The 16954-nt window shown below is 39.8% G+C and overlaps 1 protein-coding gene across 1 annotated transcript in view; it reads left to right on the forward strand.

The window, feature by feature from the left end:
* Positions 1-16954, forward strand: part of IARS (isoleucyl-tRNA synthetase) — a 73953-nt gene that overhangs the window by 42162 nt on the left and 14837 nt on the right. The window contains exons 23-30 of the mRNA XM_012651817.1: positions 1036-1157; positions 1602-1704; positions 2281-2364; positions 4241-4415; positions 6721-6833; positions 8541-8636; positions 9555-9731; positions 11289-11394. Of these exons, the coding sequence (XP_012507271.1) occupies positions 1036-1157; positions 1602-1704; positions 2281-2364; positions 4241-4415; positions 6721-6833; positions 8541-8636; positions 9555-9731; positions 11289-11394 (976 nt within the window). The remainder of the gene's footprint in view (positions 1-1035; positions 1158-1601; positions 1705-2280; positions 2365-4240; positions 4416-6720; positions 6834-8540; positions 8637-9554; positions 9732-11288; positions 11395-16954) is intronic.

Raw genomic sequence — 16954 nt, forward strand, 5'->3', positions numbered from 1 at the left:
CATCTTAATGTGGATTGCCATAATTGTCTTTGAGTAATGGGGAGTTTCCTGAACTAATGTCTAACTAAATAAATATATCACAACAATATTTTAACTAAGCAGAGAAAAGTGTACAAGTAGTTATTTGAAACATGTTCCTACCAGTTATTAATTAAATGATATACAAATGAAAAATCTCTAATTTTAATTCCTTGTGTCCTATTTTTACTACTACAGTATGTTATAAGCCTTCTATTTATTACTTAACCGAAGGAAAATCTGCTTTGTACAAGGTTCTGTGCCTTCCATGCCTGACCTCATTCACGTTCATCCTATGAAGCACGTAGTATTTTACCCATTTACAGATACATTTTCTGAAGTTTGAGACATTCAGTCCTCTGTGCTTGTTGACTTGGCTGGTACATGGTCAGGTCTCCTGTTTTTATTTTAGACAGACTCCAAATGTCTAAAGATGCTTAGGGTTTTGTTTTTTTTTTTTTTTTTTTTTTTTTGCTACAGTCTTGCTGCTATTCTTCATACGTATGAGGTCATTTCTCTTTCATAGAGCACTTTTAGTAACTTCATGCCCATTTCTATGCATATTGCTGTATTGTTCTCTAAAATGTTTAGTTGTAGGCCGGGTGCGGTGGCTCACTCCTGTAATCCTAGCACTCTGGGAGGCCGAGGCGGGCGCATTGTTTGAGCTCAGGAGTTCAAGACCAGCCTGAGCAAGAGCGAGACCCCGTCTCTACTAAAAATAGAAAGAAATTAATCGGACAACTAAAAATATATTGAAAAAATTAGCTGGGCATGGTGGCACATGCCTGTAATGGCACCTACTCGGGAGGCTGAGGCAGAAGGATCGCTTGAGCCCAGGAGTTTGAGGTTGCTGTGAGCTAGGCTGATGCCATGGCACTCACTCTAGCCTGGGCAACAGAGTGAGACTCTGTCTCAAAAAAATAAATAAATTAAAAAAAAAAAAAATGTTGTTTTCAGTATAAATGAAATCAATAATGGCTGTGTATGAATGACGTGATGTTCTCTGTTCTCACACAGGCCCCCTACACACCTTTTCTCACTGAATTGATGTATCAGAATCTAAAGGTGCTGATTGACCCTGTTTCTGTTCAGGACAAGGACACACTTAGCATCCACTACCTCATGCTGCCCCATGTTCGGTAAGAATCAAATACAGATCAGACTCGCTTCGGCCCTCGGGAGGAGGGGATTTGAGCATATGGGGACCCCAGCTCCCTAGGAAAGAATGGAGAGAGCTGGCATTTCCCTGGTCTAGCGCCTCAGTGACCTGCCTCCCCCTAAGCTGACATGAGCTGCTCCTAGGCTTCAGGATGGTGCCCACTTCAATGCATGGTAGGAGGGATGCTCAGTATAGAACCCCTCTGTAGGGCTATGGCAGGTGGAGTATGGGCTTGCCCCCTGGGGAGCTGCTGGGCGTTTAGCAGCAGGCATGGGTGCTGCCCTTCCCTGGATGGCTCACCAGGAGGCCCTGCCACGGCATCCCTTCTCTAGCCTCATTCTCTACCTCACTTAAGCATTCCCATTGTTCTGGATTTTCTCCTTTTAAATCTAATCTCTTTCATATTCCTGTCTCTACCACTCAGAGAAGAATTGATTGACAAGAAAACTGAGAGTGCGGTATCTAGGATGCAGTCTGTGATTGAACTTGGGCGAGTGATCCGAGACCGTAAAACTATTCCAATAAAGGTTTGAAATTTTATTTATATTTTACATGGCACAAATCTAAATAATTAAGTCTTTGGAATTTTTTTTTTTTTTTTTGAGACAGAGTCTCACCTCTGTCATATGGGCTAGAGTGCCGTGGCGTCAGCCTCGCTCACAGCAACCTCAAACTCCTGGGCTCAAGCAATCCTGCCTCAGCCTCCCGAGTAGCTCAGACTACAGGCATGCACCACCATGCCCGGCTAATTTTTTCTCTATATTCTTCAGTTGTCCAGCTAATTTTCTTTCTATTTTTAGTAGAGACGAGGTCTCACTGTTGCTCAGGCTGGTCTCAAACTCCTGAGCTCAAACGATCTACCCGCCTTGGCCTCCCAGAGTGCTAGGATTACAGGCATGAGCCACCGCACCTGGCCTGGAATGTTTCTTAATATAGTGAGCTTCCAGCAGTGGCCTTTTTTTCCTTTTTCTACAGTAATGGTGTGAATTAGGTCAGCCTGACTAGTTTGGAGCTTGGGATTCAGATAAACATTTAACATTCCATTTTTCTGCAGTTTAGAGGACTGACTGCTTAGTGAAGTTTATTCTCCCTTTTCCTCCTAGTATCCTTTGAAAGAAATAGTGGTTATCCATCAAGATCCAGAAGCTCTTAAAGATATCAAGTCTTTGGAGAAGTATATCATCGAGGTAAAGTAGATGATTTGTTTGTTTTGGTTCTAAACAGACTTTCCTTGAGAAGATTATTTTGATGAATATTCCTCAATAAAGTACACTTTGAGTGTATAATTTATTCTTTTTCTTTTGTATGTCAGTATATACATAACATACGTATCCATGATATATTACACTTTCCTTGGAATCAACATGAATTTGATATATTTCTTTTAAAAGTACTCCAAGATAAATGAATTTCTTTTTTTTTTTTTTTTTTGAGACAGAGTCTCACTCTCTTGCCTGGGCTAGAGTGCCGTGGCATCAACCTAGCTCACAGCAACCTCAAACTCCTGGGCTCGAGCGATCCTCCTGCCTCAGCCTCCCAGGTAGCTGGGACTACAGGCACATGCCACCATGCCCAGCTGGTTTTTTCTGTTTTTAGTTGTCTGGCTAATTTCTTTCTATATATTTTTTTAGTAAAGATGGGGTCTCGCTTTTGCTCAGGCTGGTCTCAAACTCCTAAGCTCAATCAACCCTCCCACCTCGGCCTCCCAAAGTGCTAGGATTGCAGGTGTGAGCCACCACACCCGGCCATAAATGAATTTCTTTACCTTTCATTTATTACCCTCATTCACTTCTCTTCCCCAGAGTACTTTTTGATAATTAACAATAAAACTTTGTTCCTTCAAATTACACAAGTGACCACACATTGGTTGTAAACAGCTGAAACACTAGCATAGTATGTGCCCAGTGAAAGGTGGGTCCCTCTGCACCCTGTCTGTCCCTGGAGTCTCACTTACCCTCTTAGGGATGTTTCTAGAATTTTATACATGTGTGTATATACATCTACTCACATATACATATGCTGTTTGGGTTTATTTGTGCATATGTAGGATTATGTATATAGTCTTTAACTTGCTTTTTTAACTATGTATCATTGGTTTTTTTGGTTTTTTTTGGAGACTGGGTCGCACTCTGTTGCCCAAGCTAGAGTGCGGTGGCAGCATCATAACTCATTGCAACCTCAAAATCTTGGGCTCAGCCTCCCAAGTACCTGGGACTACAGGCATGTGCCACCGTGCCCAGCTAATATAGTATATCCTTTTAACAGCTGCATAGTGTTTACTTCCTGGCTGCTTTATAATTTATTTAATTACTTTCCTATTGGAAATTTAGGTTTCTGATTACAAACAAAAGGTGTATGTCTGTATCTTTGCATATATATCAGCATATGGATATTGGCTGGATTCCACAAGTGGAGTTTTAGGATTAAAAGTTTAAAGTATATTATCTGTTTTCCTCCCAAAAAGCTTTATTTCATGATGCTTTTAAAACAAATTTTTAATTTCATTTTTTATTCTTTTCACAGGTATATTAGTATGTTGTTATAGAAAATATTAATTCTACATTTAGCTTTGAATTGCTCGAGAATTCCAGACAAATATTAGAAACCAAAAGTTAGATTAAGAATTCTGAAATTAATGTCTGGATATGCATAAAAATAGAAAATTTTAAAAATAAAATACCTTAATCACTTACAGTGAGATTAATTAATACTGTTAACTTTAATGGCAAACTAGATGTTCCACTATTATTTGCTTCTGTCTATAGTTATGACATTTCATTTCATTTTCCTACCTTCTACTGTACTTTCATCATCCCTGCTGTGTTGGTAATCCTTAGCTACCTGATGGAGGCATGAATCAACTGATTCTTCCTTTATATTGCTCAAAATCCCATTGCATGTATATACCACATTTTGTTTATCCATTCACAATTGATGGACACTTGGGTTATTTTTACTTTTTGGCTGTTAGGAATAATGCTGTTATGGACATTCGTATACATATGGTTTTTGGGGACATGTTTTCATTTCTCATTTTTGTTTCCTCTCGTGCATTAACTGTAGGAATTGAATGTTCGAAAAGTTACATTGTCTACAGATAAAAACAAATACGGCATTCGGCTAAGAGCAGAACCGGATCACATGGTCCTAGGGAAGCGTCTGAAGGGAGCTTTTAAAACGGTGATGACATCCATCAAGCAGTTGAACAGTGAAGAGCTGGAGAAGTTCCAGAAATGTGGTGGGTGTCTGCTCAGACAAGGGCACCATTCATGTCCTCAGGCTCAGGGATTTTTTGTATGTAGGCTCCTGTGTGACTTTTAATATCACATCCATTTCTTAAATAAAACATTTTTCTGGTCATAAAAATGTTTACAATAATTCTGATAATTTAGAAAGAAAACACAAACGACCCCCAACCCCACCACCCATCCATGTAACATAAATTGAGTACCTGCTGTCTGCTGTTTAATATGCAGCCCAATAGGTGCTGGTGTACTGTTAAAATTCTGGTTTATTTCCCTCCAGTTACATATATCATCATATAATTATAGCCTTATAAAATGGAGGTCACACTACAAATTTAAATTTCTCCCTTTTTACTTTTTTCTATTTTTATATTTATGTTATATTTTTTTATTTTGCCTTTTCTCTTTACATTATAAACATCCTATGTATTTATACTCTTTGAAATGCTGTTTTAATAGCCACATACTTTTTCTTCATGTAGATACTTGATAATATTTTTAACTAGTCTTTTATTGTTGGTGTTTAGGTTGTTTTGAGTCTTTTAGTATTGTAAATAATATTGCAATGAGTTTTTTTGCATGTAATTATTTTGTAGAATTGACTTCTTTAGGGTTAGATAGTTAGATAGAAATTACTGAATCGGATGGTTGGACCTTACCTTTGAATTCTGCAAATGCTAATATGAGCCTAGAAAATCAACCCTCCTGTTGAGAGAGAGCAGAATTCCCAGGGCTTCGTGACCCAGCAGCTTGTGTTCCTCAGGAGTGTCCAGATGTTGCTTATGGAGAGAAAAAGAAAATGGCTTTTGGAGATGTCGTAAGACTGGAAAATATTCTAAAGAAAAGATTACAATATTTTTGGAAGAAATGGAGTTAGCATTGTGGTTTAGAGCTTCCTGCTAAGGAGAAATGGGTTGGAACTTATCACAGTTTTCCTGAAATATCCAGAATCCATATCTTTGTCTCTTACTGGGCAAGACTAGATTGATTCATTTATTCACCAAATATTTTTGAAAGCCCAATGTAGGGCTGAGTAAGACAGACTTTGTTACTACTGTCATGGTGCTGATAGATAATGAAGGTTTATGGAAATATTTATGGTTTTGATAATTGCTATGAAGGAAAAGGCTAGGATAATATGAGAACATGTACGGGGAGCCTGACCAAACAACGGGATTAGGAAAGGGAACTCAGCCCCCTCTCAGGACCCCTCAAAGAGCATTTCAGGGTGCCCAGGAATTTTCAACTTTGCCATTATTACAATCATATTCATTCTTAGGGGGAAGAAAAAGAATCATACTTAGTCTGATTTTGTGGCTCCTTGACTTCCTGCAGCTATCCTGAGACAGGAGGATAAGGGCTTGAGACAGGAGGTTTAAGAACTCAGCAATCAGATAACTGGTTATGGAAATTGGGGCAAGTGTCCCTGAGATTCCACAAATTCTTAGGTAGAATTAATAAAACATAAGAGGAAAACAGCTAAAACTTGAGACTTTACTAACTCAACTCAAAATGTTAAAAAAGCAAAATGTTGTTTGATCAACTTTCAAGTCACAAATCTAAGTTGTTTTACCAGATGACCAAAACATCAAAAAGTCCTGAAATAAGTCTTCTTTGAAGCCGAAAGCCTAGTTTCTAAACTATAGTTTCTGAATAGACTATTTCTGCACTGATGGGAAACAAAATAGTTTTTAGAACACAGTGATAAAAGAAAACCAACAGCCTCGTGTTCAAAGCCCCAGAAAGTAATTATCAGTGACCACAGTGGGCTTAATTTAAGATGTGGAATTGCCATCCGCAGCTGTCCGTACACTCTCCTCTGGACAGCATGCTGCTCAGTACTTCACACGGTCCATTTCATTTCAGCCTCACCACACCCTACTCAGCAGATAGTGGAATACCAGGCCATCTAACCAGTGAGTGGTGGACCTAAGTCCACGTTCACTCTGAAGACTGTATTTTCTTCATTACATCATGCTGCTCTGTGTTTATGGTGGGGATTTGTTTCCTCTTGGTACATTCCTTTAGCTTTGGCGGGTTTTGGGACCTGGGGGTTTATATAAAACAGTAGACGTTGGTGGTCACTTAACTGTCTTCAAGGTAGCATAGTGTAGTATAAAGGAAGTTTGTCACATCCTTGGCTACAACAGTGACATGAGTGAGGAAGAAATGCTCTCTTGAAGCCTCTACAACTCTGTGCTATTATAAAATTTTCATCAAAAAAGGGCACAGTACACTGGTAGTGCAGCAGCTGAAAGAGGGGAAGGGGCTGATTAACAGTGCAACTGCTTCTAATAGGGACCATTGTTGTGGAAGGCCATGAATTGCATGAAGAAGACATCCGCCTCATGTACACCTTTGATCAGGCCACAGGTGGGACTGCGCAGTTTGAAGCACACTCGGATGCTCAGGTATTTTTCTGTTCCCTAGAACATTTCTTTACCAAGAGATGAGAACTTAAGAGGAGAAAGTGTTTTGCCTATGCCTTTCATTAGATTGTTGAAAGCTTATCTCAGTTGAATGAATAAACCAGTTATTCATTTTAGATTGGCTTTATTAAACATTGCTGTGGTATGCCTTTAACACAGGCATTTGTTGAATTAATACATAAATGGGCATTTTATAATTTCCACAGATGAGTAATTGTCCCAAGTGTTAGGTTGCACCAAAATGAACCACCATTCAAGGAATGAGTCAGTCATAGACACCGGAAAGTAGCAAATTTTTACTATTCTTCCTGACAAGTTGTCTGGTGGAAATAAGTACAGAGAAAGACCCCTTTTCAAAAATTGAGATAGAAGTGAGGGTGGTCAGGTCACGTGCCTCAAAGAGAATATACAATCTGTTTTGGATTCTGGGGTCAGTATTTTTTGTCATGATGGAACAGAGTATCTCTTTCTAATCCTAAACAGTCTTTTCCAAGCAGCATGGTTGTAAGATCTCTCGTGGAAAATTGAGGACATTGCTGGAGCCCCTCTGTGCTTAACATGTCACGTACAGGGGGAGGTGGAGCAGCATCTCTGTAAAAGGAAGGCCACACTCAAGCCTTTACACAGGGACCTGAGTTAGATGTGGACAGAACTCCATGTCAGCAGACAGTGGCAAGGAGTCAAAGGTGCAGTAGCTAAAAAAGAAGGTAGGGGAAGGCAGGGAGGAGGTCTCTAAACAATGAGAGCGGGCAGTCCTTCCTGATTATAGTGAATGTTAGGGGCCTGAAAAATTTTCCACACTTACAGAAACGTCTTCTTGTGATGCTTCTGAGCTTCTCTACATGGCTTACATGTTGTAGGGGGCTGTAGTGGCCCTGCTAACTGCGATTTTGAGCTTATCCATTTCCAGTTTTACCTCCTGCACCTTTGTAAAGTAAGTCAAGTTTGTTAAATTCTCTGATTGAATTTCCTTAGAGGTAAATGAGGATGATGCCTAATTTAATAATACAAGGTGATTACAATTAATTGTGATTACAGTTTGTAGGGTATATGTTACTCTATGATGTGCTCTATAACAGAAGTGATGGTGTCATTATTACTACATCAAAATCAACAATTTTCAGAATATATGAGATAGAAAAATAAGGTTGGCAAAAAGATGACAGTTTAAACTAAGTCATACAAAAAGTATTGTGGTCTATTGTAGATTTTGTTTCGAATCATACAAACCACAGGAAGGCTCGTGGTGTAAGAATATAACTTGGAGTTGGCTGCTTTGAGGCCTTTGATCCACTCACTCATGGTATGAAAAGTTGTGCTGCTTAAGGGCTTCATCGTTGTTGATCTTATTTATTATAAGAGTTGATATTATTTATTAGATGGCCAAGAAGCAGTCATGTGAGGGACTTTCATAAGAGGCCAGTCTCAGGACATCTCCTGTGAGCAGCACCCTACAAACAAGGAAGAAAAAGCTGCACCTTTCTCCGGAGATGAGAAATGGCTGGTTACAGAAAAGTACCCAGATGATAAAGAAACTAGATTAATTTTATTTCCTTTGCTCAGTTTTGTGAATAAATAATGCTGCATTATAAACTTCTCAGAATTTAGTTTTAAATAGCATTTTGCTGAGTTTGAAAGAAGTGTTTCTCCTTATTTGGTTGTCATAGTGTGCACTATTCATTCCTCCAGGCCCTGGTTCTCTTAGATGTCACCCCTGACCAGTCAATGGTGGATGAAGGAATGGCTCGAGAAGTCATTAATCGCATCCAGAAACTTCGCAAAAAGGTCAGTTTGTCAGTTTAAGAATAAGCTACTATTTTGGAATTTTGTTTTTTTGGGTTTGATTATTAGCGGAGAATAGGAGAGGCAGTTAGTATAAACCATAGTGATCAGTTAATGATAATGATTCCCTTATCATCCGTCAATTCGGTCTGTACTCTGCAGGGAAGACAGGCCTCTTTTCTTCCCCACTTACTCACTCCCAAACTGTAGCTTTCAGCCAACCTGTGCCCTTACCCATCCTTTTTCAGTTCTCTTGGGTTTCCACAAAATAACCCTCCTGACTGGCGCACAAGGTAATCAGAGATGACAGTGAGTGTCTCTGAGAAAGGGGAGAAGTATAGTCAATATAGAGGGCTCCTAGCTCAAGGGAGAAATTTCCAGGTCTGGACAGAGCTGGGGTGGTTTCTCTTCCTTAGGGAACTGGGAAAGGTGCACAAAAGCCCACTGCTTGGAGAGCAGAGGGGCTGCAAAGCCCCTACCACGTGAGAGAATCAGGAAGCTCTTATCACGGAGAGCACTGACAGCTAGCTCCCTCCTGCACATCTTCCTTCTCAGGCCAGATATCTGAGACCTGTGGTCCAGGTCTGAGGAGGCCACTCCAGCAGATAACTAGGGGCATGGGGTGAGGAATTTCAGAGATTTGTAAATGGGTTCTCAGTTATTTGTTTGTTTCATCATTCATGAGGTGCTGGTTGCGCTTGGAAAAGACACATTCCCTACCCCAAAGAGTGGGAAAAAGAACACAAAGCAAATTATATACTGCAGTGCAGTTAGTCTTTTAGATCACTCAAGGAGGGATGGACAGGTGACTGCCCTTCTGTGATGATTCAGCATGGGATCATCAGCCCTTCTTCAGCAGTGCCTTACATTTTGATTAACAAAATGTGCTTACCTTCTGAAATTTTCTGTATATGCTTTCAGTGCAATCTGGTTCCAACTGATGAAATAACAGTTTATTATAAAGCAACATCTGAAGGAAGGTATCTGAATAATGTTATTGAAAGCCACACAGAATTCATATTTGCCACCATAAAGGCTCCCTTGAAACCATATCCAGTTTCTACATCAGATAAAATGCTTATTCAAGAAAAAACACAGGTGAGTTCTGAGTTACGCTGAACTACTAAAAGATTTCAGATTAGGTTTTACTTTAAGTTTATGTAGTCACGGCCGGGTGCAGTGGCTCACGCCTGTAATCCTAGCACTCTGGAAGGCCAAGGCGGGAGAATTGCTTGAGCTCAGGAGTTCGAGACCAGCCTGAGCAAGAGCGAGACCCTGTCTCTACTATAAATAGATAGAAATTAGCCAAAAACACTAAAAATAGAAAAAATTTGCCGGACACGGTGGTGCATGCCTGTAGTCCCAGCTACCTGAGAGGCTGAGGCAGGAGGATCACTTGAGCCCAGGAGTTTGAGGTTGCTATGAGCTAGGCTGACGCCACAGCACTCTAGCCCGGGCAACAGAGTGAGACTCTGACTTAAAAAAAAAAAAAGAATACACAAGTTTATGTAGTCATATGTTGATAATTCTATTTACCAGTAGAAATTGGCATAGTACTCAATCCTGACGTATTGCTGTGGATGGTAGTGGGTAGGGTTAGAGAGTGGAAGTCCAGAAGAGATGAAAGGGAAGAGAAGACAGAACTATTAACACAGCAGTTCTCTTAGGGAAAGTAGCTAGCGGAGTACATGAGATTTTCCAGGAAATAAACAGGCTACATGAGCCTGTTTTCCTAAAACTAGAAAAGTCAATATTGTGGATTCTGGTAATTATTGTTAAAAGGAAACAGCGGGCCTGGTGTCGTGGTTTACAATTGTAGTCCTAGCACTTTGGGAGGCCAAGGTGGGAGGATTGGTCGAGGTCAGGAGTTCGAGACCAGCCTGAGCAAGAGCGAGACCCTGTCTCTACCAGAAATAGAAAAATCAGCCACGCATGGTGGTGCACGCCTGTAGTCCCAGCTACTTGGGAGGCTGAGATGGGAGGATTGCTTGAGAGCCCAGGAGTTTGAGGTTGCAGTGAGCTGTGATGATGCCACTGCACTCTAGCCCGGGCAACAGATCTAGGCCGTGTCTCAAAAAAAAAAAAAAAAGTAAACAGTTGGCTTTAAAAGCATTTAACTTTTATGGTAGTAGGTTATACATAAAATTAAAATAGCAGAAAAAAATTACAGTAGCATTTTCTATTGTTACATCTAGGGATTTTAGATTTAACTATGAAAGTCTGATACCAAGACAAAGAAGATATTGGCTCATAATTCAGAAATAGGTCATTTATAATATATCTCAGTCATTTATTTAATCACTTTCTCCTTGTCTGATTTCTTCTTTATGTGGGACAAATAGGACAAAGAAGGGCCAAAAGTGGCTATTTGTCTTTTCATGGGGGCAAGTTGCAGTGTTGCTTCATTTTCTATTTTTCATATTGTTTAATTATTTGACTTTTTAAAAACGAGTTTATATAATCAGAAAAAAGATTTACATTTTTAAGAGAACAGGGTGTAAAAGAAAAAAATGGGTATATATACTCTTGACTCTTTCACGACATTGAATATATTCTCAGAATTGTATAGAGCTCTTGTTCTTTCTGTTACTTGACGTTGTGGCACATTGCCGTCAAATGCTGTAGTTACTCAGTCCTGTGTTGTCATGTGTTCAGTTAAAGGGGTCTGAACTCGAAATTACACTCACCAAAGGATCATCCCTGCCTAGTCCTGCTTGTGCATATGTCAATCTTAACATTTGTGCAAATGGCAGTGAGCAAGGTAAGAGTAAATAAATTCCATGGTTTTTATGGGGTTTTTTTGTTGTTGTTAAACCAATGGATGTTTACAAGGCTATTATAAGGGAATTGGTAGAATCAGATAACTTTTTTTTTTTTTTAATTATCATCAGATTGAATCCACTAAAGTAAACGACTAGATTTGCACTTGTGGGAAGGGTGGAGTAGATGTACTTTTCCCCATTCCTCCCACCAAGTACCTCTAGACACCCTGGACATTATATATAAAAACAAATAGAAGAAGACTCTGAAAGATGGAATAAAGAAAGCAGAGCAGCTAGGGACCTTGTAATTAAGTAACATAACAGTAATGAGTTCCCTGGATTTTCTGTTTTGCCTCGTATATTCCAAAGTTGGAGCTTAATAAGCTGGCAACCTGGAAATGCCAACAAGTATAGCAAAAGCCCCAACAAAATCCTGCTTTCTCTAGACAAAGGATCAAGGGTGGGACAACCTAGCAAGAAAGAAAATTTTTGGACAATTTAACTGCTCTACTTCCATGAAACACCACAGAAAAAACACTGTGACCTCACCACTACCCACACCAGAAAAGGCCAAAGGGGTGCCTAGACTTCTGTCCTTGTTAGGTTGAGAACCCTCAAGACCCCCCTGACTACCATGGTGGTCTTCTAGAAGACCAAGCAGGGAGCTGGGACTTTCATCCTAGCTAGGCAGTGATGAGCCCCCTCTGCCCTGTGTCAGTGGAGACTACATGGAAAGCTTGGCTTTCTGTCCCCACTGGGTAATAACAAGGCATCTTTATCTTTCCCTCTCATGACTACATGGCAATAATGAGGCCACATACTACCACCACTTCTTTAGGTGTCAGTAAAGGTCACAGGGGGAGTAGTAAAGAGGCACTACCCTTCCTAGCCAGGGAGGTAGTGGTGGAGGCCTGAAGGAGAGTGAGAACTCCCTCACGTGCCACCCCCAGCACTGACAAGGAGTCCTGACCTTGGTGTCAGTGGAGGCTGATAGTGAACCTGGACTTCTACTCCCACCAGAAAGTAAACTGAGCAGTGCCCCTGTTTCCCCTGCCAGTGTGATACCAAACAAAATCAGTGAAGATACAGAGTTTAAAAAAGACCCCCAGAGTCTTATAATACCTAAAATAGCAAGGTATCAATGAAAATCACTTCATCATATCAAGAACCAGAAAGATCTCAAACTGAATGAAAAAATAATTGATAGATAAAAATAGCAAGATGACAAATGATAAAACTATCTCACAGAATTTAAAGTGACCATAATAGAATTGCTTCAAGGAGCAGTAACAAACACAATAGAAACAAATGAAAAATACAACGCCTCAGCAGAGGAAGAGACGATATAAAGAAGAATCAAATGGAAATTTTAGAATGAAAAGTATAACTGAAATAAAAGTCAGTGGATAGGCTCAAGAGTAGATTAGAAGGGAAAGGAAACAATCTGTGAACTAGAAGATGGAACAATAGAAATTACCCATTCTATACAACAGAGAGTTGAAAAACATGTCCGGAGCCTCAAGGACCTGTGGAACAAGTAACAAAAGATTAACATTCTTGTCATTGGAGTTAGAAGAAGAGAAAGAGGATAGGACTAAAGGGATACTCAAAGAAATAATGGCTGAAAACCTAAATTTGGCAAAACATGTAAACCTACAGATTTAAGAAAGTAAATGCAATGGGCTGAATGTTTGTGTCCCCATAAAATTCATGTTAAAATCCTAACCCCTAACTAAGGTGATGGTGTTAGGAGGTGGGGCCTCCGGATGTCCGGAAGGTCACGAGTGTAGAGCCTTCACGATTGAGATTTGTGCCCTTATGAGAGAGACCATAAAGGGCTAGCCATCCCTTCCACCTGTGAGGACACAGCAAGAAAGTACCATCTATGAACCAGGAAATGGGCTCTCACCAGACACCAAATCTGCTGGCACTTTGGTCTTGGCCAGTTCTCTGTCTCTAGAACTGTGAGAAATAAATTTCTGTTGTTTATAAGCTACCCAGGCTATGGTGTTTTGTAACAGTAGCCTGAATGGACTAAGGCACTCAGTGAAACCCAAACAGTATAAATCCAAAAAAATCCACATCAAGATATATTATGGTCAACTTCTGAAAACTGAAGACAAGAAAAATCTTGAAAGCAGTGAAAGAAATGCAACATCTCACTTACAGGGGAACAACAATTTGAATGATACAGGATTTCAGTAACCACAGAGGCCAGAGAGTTAAAAGGATAGCATTTTCCAAGTGTTGAAAGATAAATACTGTCCACCCAGAATTTTATTTTTTGTGTATTTAATTTTTTTTGAGATGGAGTCTCGTTCTGTTGCCCTGAGTAGAATACAGTGGCATCATCATAGCTCACTGCAACCTCCGGCTCCTGGGCTCAAGTGAGCCTCCTGCCTCAGCTTCCCAAGTAGCTGGCACTACAGGTGTGCACCACGCACCTGGCTAATTTTTCTATTTTTAATAGTGACGGGGTCTCAGTCTTGCTCAGGCTTGTCTCGAACTCCTTAGCTCAAGCAGTCCTTCCACCTCAGCCTCACAGAGTGCTTAGGTTATTAAGTATGAAATATCTGATTTCTGTGAGTACTACATTTGACAGGTGATATCGCTAACATTTCACTTTGACACTTCCTGTTTTGTTTTTGTGAAGTTACATCCTCAGTCTTTCAAACACACATTTTGGCTTGTGATTATCTTTCACATTTTTTTTTTTAACAGCAATTTTTATGAAACCATGGATAAGTCAAAAATTCATGTTATTTTCAAATATGAGTTCCATCATGGAACCAGTGCAGCACAGACAGCTTGAAATATCAATGCAGTGTTTGGGAAAGATGTGGCCAATGAACACGTCAATGGTTTGAGAAGTTCCATTCCGGTGATTTTAATCTTGAAAATGAGCCAAGTGGGCGACCTGACACCAAGGTAGATGATGATGAGTTGAAAGTTGTAGTGGAAGCAAGTCAATCTCAACCTACACGTGAATTAGCACCAAGGCTTGATGTTACTATTCCAACAATATTGGACCATTTGAAACAAATGGGCAAGGTAAAAAAGCTAGATAGATGGGTTCTGCATGAATTAAACAAGCGTCAGAAGAGAAATCGTCTCGAAGCTTGCCTTTCTTTGCTGACACAACATAAAGGCAAACCATTTCTACACTGTATTGTTACGTGTGATGAAAATGGGTTCTTTTTGACAATCGCAAGCATTCTGCACAACAGTTGGATAAAGATGAAGTGTGGAAACAGCCCAAAACCAAATATTTATCAAAAAAAGCCAATGGTGTCTGGTGGTCCAGCACTGATATTATTAACTACAGCTTTATGAAACCCGTTCAGTCGATTACAGCAGGTCTACTGCAACCAGTTGGATAAAATGGTGAGGATGCTTGTGATTAAGTAGCCGAGATTGGTCACTAGAGACAGGCCAATCCTCTTGCAAGACCACACTTGACCACGTGTTGCACAAACAGCACTGCTCAAACTATAGAAGCTGGACTTGGAAACGTTCTGTCATTCACCATATTCACCAGACCTTCCACCAACTGACTACCACTGCTTCCAGGCTTTGGACCACTTTTTGCAAGGAAAAATACTCAATTCTCAACAAGCTGTGGAAAACTCCTTTCATGCTTTCGTCACCTCTGGTTCTCCAGGCTTCTTTGCTGCTGGCATAAACAAGCTACCATTAAGGTGGCAACACTGTTGCTAGTTTCGGTGCATACTGTGATTAATTGTGCTGCTTTTTGTTTGAGATATAATAAACTACATTTTTGATTCAAAATGGGACATTTCATATTTTAATAATAGGGTGACAGGCATGAGCCATCGCACCTGGCCAACCTAGAATTTTATATCAATAAAAAAATACTTCAGGATGATGGAAAAATCAAGACATTCTCAAGTGAAGGAAAACTAAAAAAATTTGTTGCCAGCAAACCAATCCTAAAAGAACGATTAAAGTATGTTCTTAACACAGAAAGGAAATGATAACAGAGGGAGTTCAGAAACATGAGGAAGGAAGAAAGAACATTGGACCATCAAAATGGAGGTTAATTCGGTAGACTTGCCTCCCTCTTGAACTTTCTGAAGTATAAGTCATGGTTGCAACAAGCTCTATAACCTTGTTTGATAATTTTCAATGTATATGCAGTAAGTCCTCAATATCGTCAATAGGTTCTTAGAAACTATGATTTTAAGTGAAACAATGTACTGTGTGCCATAGGAACTTAACTCTTGTTTGTATTAGCCTATGGTAAAATTGGTTTCATTGTACAGTATGTCATTTCACTTAAAGTCACAGTTTCCAGGAACCTGTCGACCACATTAAGTGAGGACTTAACTGTACAAGAAATAGTTAAGATGATTACACATAGGGCAGAGGAAAGGAATGTAAGTTTTCTACGTTTCTCACAAACTGGTAAAATGTTGACACCAGTAGACTTCACTAATAAGCCTATACCAAGGTATATATATAAAACATAGACAGACAAAACCTGGGATTCTGAAATATGTTTAAGTAACCCACAGGAAGCTAGGAAAAAGAAAAAAAAAACCAGAACAAATAGAAGAAATTAAATGGAAGACCAATATCAATAATTATACTAAATGTAAAATGATCTAAATATACCAATTAACAGAGATTGGCAGAGTTACTAAAATCACATTAGAGGCCAGGTGTGGTGTAATCCCTGCGCTTTGGCCAAGGCGAGAGAGTCACTTGAGGCCAGGAGTTCTAGACCAGCTTTGGCAACATAAAAAGACCCCATCTCTATAATAAAAAAAAAAAAAAATTTAACTGGATATGGTGGTGTGCACCTATAGTCTCAGCTACAATATTCAGGAGGCTGAGGCAGGAGGATCACTTGAGCCCAGGATTTCAAGGCTACAGTGACCTACGATCGCGCCTCGCCATCCTGAGCAACAGAGTGAGACCCTGTATCAAAAAAAAAAAAAAGCCAACTACATGCTGTCTATAAGAAACTCTTCAAATATAATGATATAAGTAGGTTGAAAGAAAAAGGATAGAAAAAGATATACCATGCAAACAGTAATCAAAACAAAGCAGGAATGGCCATGTTTATATTAGATGAAATAGACTTAAGAGCAAGAAAATTATCAGGAACATTAAATAATGATAGAAGTGTCAATACACAGGAGACAGAATGATCCTAAATGTATGTACATGTAACAACAGAGCTGCAAAATACGTGAAACAAGATTATAGACATTAAAGGAGAAAAAGACAAGTAAATCCACATTTATATTTGGAGACTTCAGCATGCTTCTTTCAGCAATTGATAGACCATTTAGACAGAAAATCAGGATCTAATTGACATTTACAGAACACCTTGCCCAATAGCAGCAAAATATAAATTCTTTTCAAGCTCCCACTGAATTTTGCTAAGATAGACTAGAGTTTGGTCCCTGGGCCATAAAGCAAACCTCAGCCAGTTAAAAAAGTTGAAATCAGGCCGGGCGCGGTGGCTCACGCCTGTAATCCTAGCACTCTGGGAGGCCGAGGCGGGCGGATTGTTTGAGCTCAGGAGTTCGA

Source organism: Propithecus coquereli, unplaced genomic scaffold (assembly GCF_000956105.1).
Source record: "Propithecus coquereli isolate 6110/MARCELLA unplaced genomic scaffold, Pcoq_1.0 Scaffold370, whole genome shotgun sequence".
Taxonomy (NCBI): Eukaryota; Metazoa; Chordata; class Mammalia; order Primates; family Indriidae; genus Propithecus; species Propithecus coquereli.